The sequence below is a fragment of the Hyposmocoma kahamanoa genome, unplaced genomic scaffold (assembly GCF_003589595.1).
Source record: "Hyposmocoma kahamanoa isolate Upper Pololo Valley unplaced genomic scaffold, ASM358959v1 62, whole genome shotgun sequence".
Taxonomy (NCBI): Eukaryota; Metazoa; Arthropoda; class Insecta; order Lepidoptera; family Cosmopterigidae; genus Hyposmocoma; species Hyposmocoma kahamanoa.
This window is the reverse complement of record NW_020653850.1, coordinates 10,275,892-10,289,486: the sequence shown is the minus strand read 5'-3', so window position 1 is coordinate 10,289,486 and position 13,595 is coordinate 10,275,892. Positions and strand designations below refer to the sequence as shown.

Sequence of the window (13,595 nt, the reverse complement as noted above, 5' to 3'; positions counted from 1 at the left end):
GATTTTTTGTAATTGTTTGATCTTTGTATTAATAATTACATAATATTGTTTCAAAATGTTGTATTATTCAATCAACTCACACGATAATGCTGAAAATTAATCAGTAAATCGTTTACCGATGTATTAATCAACGCTAGAGATATTAATGGCTAAAGTCAGTGATGGAGGGATGCTACGTTCCTTTTTAACAAATCTATAATTAATATGTAGCTCGTGTGGAGCCATTACGTTTGTGCCATAAATAATATTTATGGATTCTGCCCGAACAAACAAGTATTGCCGTTTCTTTCTAACTCCTGGTATCTCTGTCAATTTTCGACGAATCCAATGAATCGAATGGAGCCACAGGCAAAGCTAATATCAAATAACGTCACCAACTCTAAACACAAATCGAAGTAAATAGTCAGTGTGCCTCCTCATTCTACTTATTTCAACAACATTTCGGTACCTCAGGTACACATTGTGTAGATGTACCCAATATGTTCTCGTACTTAATTAGAATTTAGAGATATGACATAGTGGCACACCCTTACGTGACTTGAATCTTAACATTTCTCTTAGTATTCCGTCTTTGAAGCCTAATTAGACAAGTTGATATATTATATAAATCTCACGTCTGAAATAATTGGATACACAATCTTGGGGGTGTACAAATTAAGAGAATATTACTGGGCTTAGGTTAGGTTCTCAGGTTCCCTTTACGAGTTAAGAAGACGAATGATGTCAAATATCGTAGAGACGGGTGTATAAGTACCTGGTGATTAAAAGTGTTTTTGTTCCTAAACTACAAAGATACGTAATGTAATCAAACAGTACTAAATCATCTTCTGTAACTTACCTTAACAGTGAAGGAAAGCATTGTGAAACGATCTGAATGTCGGAGAATATACTCACTTTCTGATAAATTACCACTGGCGTCTATTAACAAAGGAGATTGAAGGAAAGTCCATTTATAGCGTATTGATTAAACATTACGTAGACAATAAAAGATAATACCCGACTTAATTAAGTACATCCAGCTAGGTTCCAATGGTCTCTGCCCACATCACTCATTTATGTTTGTGACTTTCTGACGTTCATAACCTATTATAAAAAAATGGCATAAAAATAGATCTAACCCAGAATGCTAATTGTTAGCCATTAAATAATATTAATAGTGGCTGTAGTGGTGTGCCACGCGGGCCCTATGCGGATTAGTAACTTTCCACGCATAATTTAACTGCTTAGTTTGTCATAAGTTTCTATGGGAAATGAAACTATTTTTCCGGATTTATGTTTCTATGTTAATGTTAAAAACTTACCTGGTGGAAAGTGTGGACCGCAGCCTATAGACAATTCCGTTACTAAAATTTTATACTTAATTATCGCATGTGTTGTCTCTGTAGGAGTTTGTTTTTGGTCTCAGTAGATAAACATCAACAGATTAAGTAAGTAAGATTAGAAAGATTGAGACATATCTTTACTACTATAGCGCTAGCGAGAAAATTGCTTCATCTCTTGTGAATTTTGTCTATTTGCGCTAATGCTGAGCCTCGTGAAGGAGTGGTCAAGTATCACAAAATAACGCATGAAACTAAAGTATCAAACCTACTTTCGATCAGCCAGTTTGGTCCATCTAGCGCCAGTAACGTTGACCCTCCGCATAAGCAGTGACATCTGTTCATTAGGCATTGAAACCGCAACGCTGTGTATAATGAACGGGTCTACAGGTGTCATGCCAAGGTAGCCAGAGTCCATGAGGTAGAAGAATGTCCTAAAACCTCTGCGGAGGCAGTCTATGTTATCCGCTCGGCATGGTGGAAACGGGAGGGGGGTTGTTGCTGAAATTGATAAGGAAATCTTTTATAAGTGGTAAATTTATATCATCTAGATCGGTGCTATAAGGATATTAAGGCGTATACACTTGTTTTTTCTCTGCTATAATGATGTACCATCATTTTACCCACACCAAACTATATATATTAGTAATTAGAGATGGGAAAAACTGCTTATTTTTATAAATGTTTAAACGTTGTAGCTTTTTAAAAAAAGTGTGCTTTTTAGATGCCTTTTAGTTTGAAACTTAAAAAATCGTTTAGAAAGACGTTTAAGCGCATAGACTTTTATGTTAAAAAAAGGCTTGTGACGTTGTGTTGATAACGAAAAGCAGGAGTAAAAAGTAAAAGTAACTGTAAAAAATGAAATTGTTGAGTATCGAATTTATTTTAAAAAGCAAACTTTTTATGTGCTTTTCGTTTAAACGCACACCACTATTTGCAACACTAATTACATTTTCATGCGTTAAATGAATTGTTTATTCTGTCCTTTCAAAAAATTATTAATAACAACATTTCCAACGTTTGTTGACAATAATATGACTATCATTAAAGTTTACGATGTATTATTACATAATGAAGTACAGTCTACAATACTTGGAAGAAAAAATGTTTTCAGCTAATACGTCAGAGCAATTCTCTGTACTATTAGGCCTCTTGAAAAATATGTCAAAGCGATTGAATCGGTCAGGGAGCCTAAATCAAATGACGAAATCCAATGTTTTCTGGGAATTGTAAATTACATGGGAAAATGGACCCCGAACTTGGCGACCATGATATCAATCATTTTCCAATTCGTGAATTTCTAAGATTTAAGCTTCCCAAACATGCCGACAGTGTTCAATATTAGAAAGATTAACAAGCAGCCGCGTGCAGAGTTAAAACAGAGCTTAAGTAACCTTCGCACATTAGATTTCTAAGGGTCGTAGTCCAGAACTCTACTCAATGCTCAAGTCAGGACTTGAGTATGATTTCAAGCACTGGAAATACGACCCTAATAGGAGCAAGGATTTGATTATGATTTCTAGTGCTTTGAATTAGACTCAAATCCTGACTTGAGCATTGAGTAGAGTTCTAGAATAGGACCCTCAGAGTCGTATTCCAGAACTCCACTCAGCAATTTCTAAATTAAAATGTATTCATCTATAGCCAGGGCTGGTAGCTGCAAAGGTATCTAACAGGGTGACGAAATACTTAAGATCTCTTATAGACGGCGCTACGGCGAAAAAGTCGTTGAAAAAACTTAATTCAAAGACACGACAACAAACACACAGAAAAACTCGTGAGGTCCCCTGGTTCGTTCCGTGGTTTAGTTGGTATAGCGTCTGGCACGGTATTGCGTCGGCGTCGGTTCGAATCCGGCCGGATCGAGGGAATTTTTTCTGAGTGTTCGATCTTTGTATTAATAATTATAACTAGTGGCGTAATTTCACATAAAAATAATTGAATATTAATTCAATAAAAATTTAAATGTACTCGCGCAAGTTTTCGCTCCTTTTCCTATTATTGTCACTATTGTTACTGTTTTGATTGATAGTGGTGCGTTGTTTTGTAATAAACTGTAAGCAAATTAACTTTGGTCTTACTTACACTTTGATAGCACCCACCTGAACTCCATTGGTACAGTCCGCTACACCTTCAGATACTATTCCAAGCCATAACCAAAACCATGCACGAACGAACGTTGGGTATTATACGATGGCAGGCATATAACTAATGGTTCATCACCCTGGTAGAAATAATATAGCCGATTCGCTGCTTACGCAAAATACGAAATTCCATCCATATGAGGACGAATACTATATTAATAAATAAGATTGTAGAAAATACTAGACCGTGGCCATGTCCATGGAGGATTACTAAATTTGAAAATGATGACGATATTCAATTAGTGAAGATGGGTCTTTTCCGAATTAATCGGACCCCCAAAATAAATAACTATAAACTTTATGAACATGCGCTCTGGGTGCATGACCAGCAGGTCGATTCAGAACCTTACGATGACTCTTTTGTCGACCGATTCGATTAGAAATCGTACGATTTCTTTTCATTTTTATTCACAATAACCGAATCGAACGTCAAACTGCAAACTGTCGTATTCGAAACCGAACCAAAATGACAGTGCACTCGTACGATTACTCGTACTTCCCGACCGGCAATGGATAACGTTTGTATCCTTATTAACTTACTCAGAACACAGTTATCGAATGAAAGTTACCGAACGTATTATTGTTTACAAAGCAAAAATGTAATATGGATTTTTATTGTTATTTTAAATAAAAACTGGATTTTGTTCAATTTTATTAATTTATTTTAATGCGAGACTAATGCGTTCCTATATTTTAAGCCTTTAAAGGCTTAAAAATGTATATAAAATGATTTCATTTTTCTTATAATCTATATTTGCCGACTAACTCCGTAAACGTTGTTGGATAATGATATCGTATTCGAATCCGAATTGAACGTTTTAACTCGGAATGTTCTGAATAGCTCGGAAAGCGTCTTTCGATTCAAGAACGATATCCAATCGAACGATTCGGTTAAGATATCGAAGAGTTCTGAATCGGGGTCCTGATCCCGCTACGGAGTAACAAAATAGTTATTTCTATCGAGTTGCTCCAACAAGTGCTCGCTTTGGCACATGAGGGCCATCTTTGGCATCGTTGCTATGAAGGGTAGACTGTATCAAAGTATGTATAATATGCGCGATTTAAATCCGGAACAAAATATTTTAGTTTGTGTTTATTAGACTATGATAATTAAAATATAATAATTATAAAAGTTAAGTAAAACATACATATTAAAATTTATTGCGAGAAAAAACTGTGGTGTACGTAGAGAAGAAAGGCGCTCTGCAGCCAGCCCGCTCTCGCCATAGATATCGGGGTGAATGGACGTATCATATGCGCACGTTAACACCAAACTCAGGTACCTATGTTGTTTTATTGAGTCATCCTTGTACAAAGTGGTGTAAACGTTAATTTCGACTCGTCCGTAGAACAAAGATATATTACTATTTGCAAAACTACTAGTTCTCAGGACATTAGTACATATTCGTTCGTTCTTCTTCGTCGTGGATGTCAGATCGACTGTTGTTTGATTTTATGTTTCCGAAACGAAATAGATACCTATCTATCTTTTCGCTATGTAATCACAACGGACTCTGTTCTTCGGATGAGTCGATATGTTTTGGGAATTTTAGTTGTTTACTATGATTAGTACGTGATTAGTAATGTACATTTTATATTTTACGTAGCACCTGAATGCCACTGACTTTTTTTTATGATATCAACCGACGACAACGGGATGAACAAGTCGTGCGACTGGCAGTATAGTGCCACTCAGAGCTTTAAACCACAAAGATTTGAAGAGCACTGTCACTGCGCTCGTCACCCTGCGACATAAAGTTAACTAGTTTCATGTGCCAGTAATTTCACCAGTACCCTTACAGTTCCAAACGGAAACGCAGTAACGCTTACATTACTGCTTGGAGGCATAAATAGGTAAGTTTAATTCTTTTACAAAAAGTTCTACTGTTACTACAGCACAAAATAACATACAAAATACATCAAGACAAAGGGATAAAACACAAAATAATTGTAACTTTTTTATAAAAAAACGGACCTCAAAAGTTTGTGGGATTACATGTATGTGCCAAGTTGTATTGAATACGGGAAAGTGCGCGAAACCGGCCACCCTTAGAGATGGGATATTTTCTTCAAATTTAAATGGGATTAATACTGCGGTACCATCTTTCCAACAAAAAAGGATCATCGAAATCGGTTCACAAAGTAATTGCGTAACATACCTACAAACAAACAAAATAACAGTCGAATGGAGAACCTCCTCCTTTTTTTGAAGCCGATTGTTTTATTATGTATTAGCAAATAACAACACTCCGTTTTAAAAAGCAGATTTACCTCTACAGAATTTGTTATAATAGGTACATCTCATTACTTATGCTGTGAAACGTGGTTGTCCTTTACGTATCGTTTGTTTTACATGCAACAATTGTTATACTGTTTTTTGGCTGCAATTTGCGCATTTCATTCAATATTAGCGCCAAAGTTAAGGGTTGATTATATTGACTCTATTTAGCAGAAAATAGACAGGCCTGCGTTTTAGTGGCATTGAAATTGGCCAGATTGTCATCTCCCCACGGAGAGACGAGACTTAAGGTCAAGTTCGTCCGCTCCAGCATGGCCTCTCTCAACGAACGGATAACTACTCTGCTGTCTTTGGCGCTGGACAGATATCTCTCCGTAACAGTGCTCTCATTTGCATATCCAACAATACCTGGGACTAGCAGGTCATTGATTTATAGCAGGAAAAGATTCGTAGAGAGGAACTCCGGCATCGATAGCCATCAAGTCAAATGAGCAGCCAGCAATGACAATAAATAAAAGGTACGTATTTGTGGCATACATTTACATTACAAAACTTGGTAAAGTTTTTTCTATTTTAATTTCGATACAGCATAATTATAACTTACATAATAATTAATAAAGGTACCTTAAAGTTCAATTATCGTGAAGCTATTTGGAGCTAAGGCTACATAAAAAATAGAATGAAAGTAACTTAATGAAAAAAATATACCTAGATAAGAAATATGTAAATTTATACATTATTATTATGGTTGAGTAGAAAAATGCTTTGACATTTCGAAAATTAAAGTTTCAGAGAAAATTATTTTGTTCGTGACATCTTAGGAAATTGATGGAATAAACTTGTTTGCCTCCTTTGTTTAAATACCAATTTCTTGCAGTACTTGCAAGAAATTTGTAAGTTTGTAAATTTGTAAGAAATGTATAATAATATAAATAAAATAATAAATGTATATATAATAAGTATAGTATAGTATTAGTAAGTATACTATACTTACTATTTTGGGGGTTGACGTTGCTCGCTTCCGTAGGTTTACCCTCGAGACCCCCGTGACCCCTGGGTGGTGCTAAAGAGCAACAACTACTGGTGGTAGGCTCCGGCCGTGGCTAGTTACCACCCTCCCGACGCAGTCGAGTCGCCAAATGGTTCTAACCGTGTTCCCACTCGTGTTCGGGAGTTGCCATTAGGAGGTCGGGTCTGAACAGTTGCCTTGCGTCTGACGACGAGTTGTAGCTGCTTATACTGCCACACTGAGCACTCGGTTCTGGAGGCTAGCGGGATTCGAAGCACGGTGCAGCGCTGGCCGACCGTGGGAAGTTGGGGGCCCAAGTTGGCCACCCGTGAAGGGGTGCCCCGCCACCCAACGAAAAATCCTGGAATGCTCCACTTTGACAGTTGGCGACCGGAAGGGAGGACCAGGTGGCTATCTCCTCGGGGGGGTTCGGGCGTCCCCGCGGTCTCCAAGCCGATTGTACCCTCGTGTGGCAGTGTGAGCATGCTGCTTGGTTGAACACGACGCAGTGCCTCGTTCAACTGCCTTCCTCCTGCCTATTCTTTTTTTTTAATAATAATAATTCATTTATTCGCTTCAAATAGGGTAGGGTACATTACACATGTTGATGGTGAAAATTAAATCAGAACTTAAACCTTTTCGGCCTTCTAAAATAAAAGCATGCAAATACAAAAATAATACATTGGTGGATTGAGATTCGATTTTAAGACAATAATTAGGCAACAAATTGATAAATTTAAGATAATTGATTTATTTGATATGTCAGAATCGTGTTTGTCATAATAATAATAATAATAATAATAATATTTTTTTTTAATGATGGGAAAAATGTATGCATCAATTAATTATTCTTTATGATTCATGAATTCGTCAATAGAGTAAAACAAATGATCAAAGAGCTACATGCGCAATTTCTTTTTAAAATTAGTTAATGGTAGAGGCTTAATGCGATCTGGTATACGATTAAAAATTTTTCCACACATTACATACGAGTTATTTAGAAAACGTTTCATTTTGGGTATTGCATTTAGTACGACTTTATTGGGCTTCCTTAGGCTTCTGAATGTTACGTCCTTCGCTATTAAGAATTTCGATAGATTTCGTTTCACGAATATACCAACTTCGAAAATGTACAGGCATGGGAGGGGCAATACTCTTAGTGTTTTAAAGTGAGGACGACATGAGACATACGGTGCTACATTGCTTATGGCACGTATACATCGCTTTTGAGCAATAAAAACCTTCGCAAAATCTGTTCCGTTGCCCCAAATTACGATACCGTATCTGAGTACAGACTCAACATACGCAAAATAGGCAGTCATGGCTGTGCATTTATTCGTTACTTTTGACAATTCGTAAAGAGCAAACGCAAACCTATTTATTTTAGCACATACTTTGTCCGCTTGATCCCTCCAATTCATATTTTTGTCTATAATTAATCCTAGCAATGTCACATTGGTTTCGTTTCGCAAGATTTGTCCTTTATAATCCATGTCAATTGTCTGTGTTCGTAAGTTATTAAAATTCATTATATTAGTTTTAGTTAAATTAATTTGAAGATTATGTTTTTGTAGGTAGTCAATTAGTGATGTCATTGTTTTTTTCAATTCGTTTTTATGATATTTTTTTTAATTATATGATATTCGTTTTTATGATTTATTCACTTCTCAAAACAACATGACAAGTCATAAGAAAGGAAAAAACTTTACACAACGGTTGCAGGTCCTCCCACTAAATGTGCACTTCACTAACATCAGAGGTCTGCACTGAAATCTCGATTCGGTCCACTGCCATCTTGAAACCGACAAACTGCAGCTGCTGTCCCTTACAGAGACGCAGATCAGATGTCCGACTGACGCAGCGTACCTCAGCTTCCCCGGGTATACTCTGGAGTACAGGTTCGTACCTCGTGCCGGAGTCTGTGTATACGTTCGCGATGACATCTGTATCAAGCGTCTCAAAAACCTTGAGGCACCGAGTTTTTCTGTTTTATGGCTTCTGGTTGATATAGGAGTTCCACAAATAGTGTACTGCAACGGACCCCAAGCTCGTCCATGGTTTAACGCCGATTGTAGTTGTGCTGAAGCACGTAAACAGTCCGCGTACCAAGCTTAGGCAGATACTCGTTTACGCAAAGCTTCGAGTACTCGAAATTTGAAGAAAGCTGTTAATAAGGCCGCCAAGAAGTGCAAAAGTTACGCAGGGCCAAGTTCGACCATGTGCGCCGTATAGGGGCCAAGCTTGCCTCTTATCCAGCAGGCAGCAAATCGTTTTGGTCCCTGGCCAAAGTGGTCGAATCTAATTTTTCGCCCATCTCTGCCACTTCTGCTGAGGCCGGATGGCTCGTTGGCTCATACTGCGGAAGAGAAGGCGAATGTTTTTGCCTCACTCTTTGCAGAGAGTTCGCGCCTGGATGCCGCAGAGAACCTAGCATCTACTTTACCTCAGGCTGGCTGCACTATGGCGCCAGTTCGCATACGCCAAAAAGAGGTACTTAGAACTCTGCGAAATCTAGACATGAAAAAAGCTAGCGGGCCTGATGGAATTCCAGAAACAGTCCTGCGTAACTGTGCGCCTGAGTTGTCTCCTGTTCTTACACGTCTGTACCGCCTCTCAATTGAGACTGGTTTAGTTCCCAGGGCGTGGAAGCTTGCAAACGTGCAACCTGTACCGAAAAAAGGAAGCAGAGCTGACTCTGTCAACTATAGACCTATCTCAGCCACTTCCATACTCTGCAAGAATATCCGCTCACACGATGCGCTCCTCCTACCGCAAAATGGCGGCTATTTGGTTTCGCAAATTAGAAAAGCATTCAGTTTAAATACAAGTTTTTATAAATAAAAATTATTATTCTGCATTGCTAAATAAATACCCTCCGTACTACCAACAAAAACATCTCTAATAAAATGCAGTAATACACCGCAAATCCTGCATTTAAAAAGCACTAATGAAATTTTTTTGGATAAATATGATAATATTCCGTTTGAGTGGTTCTAACTTTTACCATGAAATTACTCCTTAAAGAATAGTTTATAAACATTTATATTCATAGTAAACTTAAAAAACGCTACTTACGGTATGTTTTCAATAAATAAATACCGAAATCACCAGCCCAAACAATAACACACACGATTGTCGTGACGTATTTTTGAAGTTGTTTATTTTTTTAAATGACAGACCCAGGCATTAAAAACTTTATGGTTTGCTAGAGTAGTTACCGAAGTAGCGATTAATATTAGTTCTTTTACCTGTTATAACTTCGATATCCGATAAATCGGTATAAAATCATCACCGGCACCTCTAGGTGTGGTATGCGTCTACGGCTGCATGTATCGCGTGAGCGGGTAAGTAACACGTACTCAACAACCGTCTCCTGTCGTACCTTGAAGACAACGACCTTCTCAATGATCGCCAGTACGGATTCCGACGAGGGCGATCTACTGGGGATCTTCTTATGTATGCCTGTCACATATGGAGCGAGGCTATATAACAGCAAGGCGAAGCACTTGCAGTGTCTTTGGACATTTCTAAAACCTTTGACAGGGCCTGACACGCAAGCCTTTTAAGCTTCCCTCTTATGGGCTTCCCACTGACCTTTGCAATTGGATCTCGGATTTCTTGAGTGAACTTTCGATTGGAGTGGTCTTAGAAAGCTACACTTCCGAACATATGGCGATAGATAGCCGGAGTTCCTCAGGTCATATGAATGATATGTTAATTCCAGGTACCATTACGTATGCTGATGACAGCACAGTTGTAGATAGGTACTTGACCAATGCAAGGGTCAGTGGAGAGGAAATCCAGTCTTGTCGAGAGTCCATGGTTAGCCGTCTGGATGTGACACACCAGGCAGTCTACGATTGGGGCGATACCAATCTTGTCAAATTTAACGCTACCAAAACTAAGGCGTGTCTATTCTCCACAAAACGGAGTCCCTTCGAGCTGACTCCGACTTTTCGTGATATATCCATACCGATAGCCACTGCCTCCAGCTACTTGGAATGGACCTGAAGCAAGGAAGCTTGGCATCCTTTCCAGGGAGAGGCGTTATTTTACACCGGGACAGTTGCTTCAGCTGTACCAAGCACAAGTATGGAGTACTGCTGCCACCTTTGCGATGGCTCTGCTACATATCAACTGGCCACTATGGATTCAATTGACAATCGTGGCAAGATACTTATTGATGACTCGGAATTAGTGAAGGCGAAGCTGCAAAACCTTGAACACCGCCATAAAGTTGCCTGCTTGTCGGTATTTTACCGGATATATCACGGAGAGCGTGTGATAGAATTACACGAATTAATTCCGCCTTCCCCTTTCCATCACCGGGGGACTAGGCGTAGGCTTGGGTTCCACCCCTATGTTGCGGATATTACAAAGTTTCGCACGAAGCGTTACGCTTCCACGTTTATATGGCGAACGGCTATGGAGTGGAATTCCCTGCCTGCAGACTTCTTCCCTGAACGTTATAACTTGGGCCTTTTCAAGGCGAGAGTGGATAGGCATTATTTAGGTGTGCATGCTCCATTGTCGACCTCGTCGTCACTTTCCATCAGGTGAGATGGAGGTCAAATGTGCACTTATATTTTATAAAGAAATACTTTACTTTATAGTTTATGCTACTATTATGTACGTATATAGTCTTTTATTTATGATGTTACTATGAAGCTCTATGAACCAAAGAGCGGTTACACACGGTGACTTTTAGCAGCGATACCGCGATTTATAGGCGGTTGCGATGATGCAAACGCGCGACTAGATTATGTATGTTGAATCATCAAAAACGCGCATCGCGTTTGCATCGCGACCGTATCGTTGCTTAATCGACGCAACCTCAAATGGCTTTGGTAGATTCCGCATGACAGTGAATGTGTTGAATCAATCACATTGGAAAAAATATATAGTAAAATGAAGGATGTTATATGGTGTGAAAACACGATTCCTAAAAATTTTCACGAAGAGACAAACTTACGTCGGAATTTTATAAGAAAACCGATGTATTCAATAGGTACTTTACATATATCAATGGTTTTTTTAATATCAACTTAGCTAAATGGAACACGTATAGTATACTCGTATTTTTCAAATGGATTTAATTTCATTTTTTTTTTAAATCAATCTGAAATAAAGCCAGTGTTCCTGTCACTCGTTCCAAGCGAAATTACTGAGCTGAGACAGTCTCGATTCTTAAGTTGCGCGTGTGTGTAAATGTAAAGCATTAGCTACTGCATCGCCACTGAATCGCTGCACATGAGTTGCTAAAAGCTACCGTGCTCTAATGTACAGCATATTAGGTAAGAAGGGTTGTTTTTCGATAGTAGGCTTCTTAAATAGAAGGGAGTATTATAAGACATAAATAAAATGGTAGTTCCACTATAAATCACGTTTAATGAGAGTGAGAGTAAGGGTTAGATCCTATTTGTAAGCATGCGTAGATAATAAACTGAGTTTTGTTTGGGGTATAGTCAGGACATTGCATTATATAAAAAAGGCGATAGCCTATCAAACACATGTTTAATATGGACACGGGGCCAATGTATACTCATGGTCAAGTATATTTATACTTCTTTTATTTAAAATAGAAAAAAATGTAAACAAAATAGAACCAGTGACCGTAACCCCTTTTCTTTGATAAAAAATTAAGGTAAAAATATTATGACAATTGACTACAAACTCTAATAAATTTATTTATTGATCATTGGCTAGAACGCTATCAGCTAAAAATATAACAAAGAATGAAGAAACTGAAATTATGATTAATCTAATTTACATTAAATCGTGTCTTAAGTATGCCCACAAAAACCTGCCATTTTTTTAAATTTTTAAATTTTTTTTATTAAAGTCTCCTGTTTCTTTAAGTTTTTTTTGGTGCAAATCTTTGAAATAGATTAAGTACGTAATTTAAAAAAATCTAGAGAATATTACCAGTAAAAGAAAACGTAATAATTACGTAAAGTAGAATGTGATTGAGAATTTTGTTTTAAGATATTTAAAGAACGAACGATTTCCTAATATTGTCTATTTCTTACTAAAAATAGGAAAGAGATAACGCTATGTGAACTATGTAATGCCATCTCTTTCTTTTTTGACTTTTAATGTTTAAGTACTTAATGTTATTTACATTCAGAGAATTGTAACTGCCAAAAAAAAGAAAAGTGTGTAATAATGAAATCTATTATAATCTCAGTACAGAGTACTAAAAAAACCGACCTCAAAAGTATGTCGAATTACATCTATTTGCCAAGTTTTATTGGAATCGGTTACCGGAAAGTGCGCAAACCCGGATTCATCCCCTAGTTCGCCACTATGCGGAACTTGACACAGGAGATAATAAAAATCGGTTCTCTCTACTCAAAGTACATTGAGAGAGAAAAACGCCTTGAATTGGATAATAGCAAAATCAACCATTAAAATAATTGCTCCTTACAATGAAATTTAGGCGCTATTTATAAAAGTGAATCTTCATGCGTGAACAGCTACCCTTAGAGGTGGATGATTTTCTTCAAAATGAAATGGGACCACTATGGAGGTACCCTCTTTCCAACAAAAAAAAGAACCATCAAAATCGGTTCACAAATGCGTTATCGCGTAACACACATACAAAAAAACGTACAGTCGAATTGAGAACCTCCTCCTTTTTTTGAAGTCGGGTAAAAATTAAGTTGTTTTCAATTATTTCTCTTCATCTTCATGAAGAAAAATAAATAAAATAAGCTGAGTCTTGATTGTCACGTTGTGAATTCGGAATTATAGTCTAGTGTCAACTGTTGGTGTCGCCAAGGAGCATATAGATGTCGCTGTCATAATTTGACGAAATAAACATCGCGTATTTTTATTTAACGAGAAATTATTTACTATGTACTGTTAAATAAAAAAATAAACAA

The 13,595-nt window shown here is 37.6% G+C and overlaps 1 protein-coding gene across 1 annotated transcript in view; it reads right to left on the bottom strand.

Annotated features, from left to right (window-relative positions):
• Window positions 1–3,432, bottom strand: part of LOC113229759 (beta-secretase 1-like) — a 25,389-nt gene extending 21,957 nt beyond the window's left edge. The window contains exons 1-3 of the mRNA XM_026463442.1: window positions 3,405–3,432; window positions 1,592–1,820; window positions 1,302–1,325 (exon numbers count right to left, since the gene is read on the bottom strand). Coding sequence (XP_026319227.1) covers window positions 1,302–1,325; window positions 1,592–1,820; window positions 3,405–3,432 — 281 coding nt within the window. The remainder of the gene's footprint in view (window positions 1–1,301; window positions 1,326–1,591; window positions 1,821–3,404) is intronic.
• Between the last annotated feature and the right edge of the window lie 10,163 nt (window positions 3,433–13,595).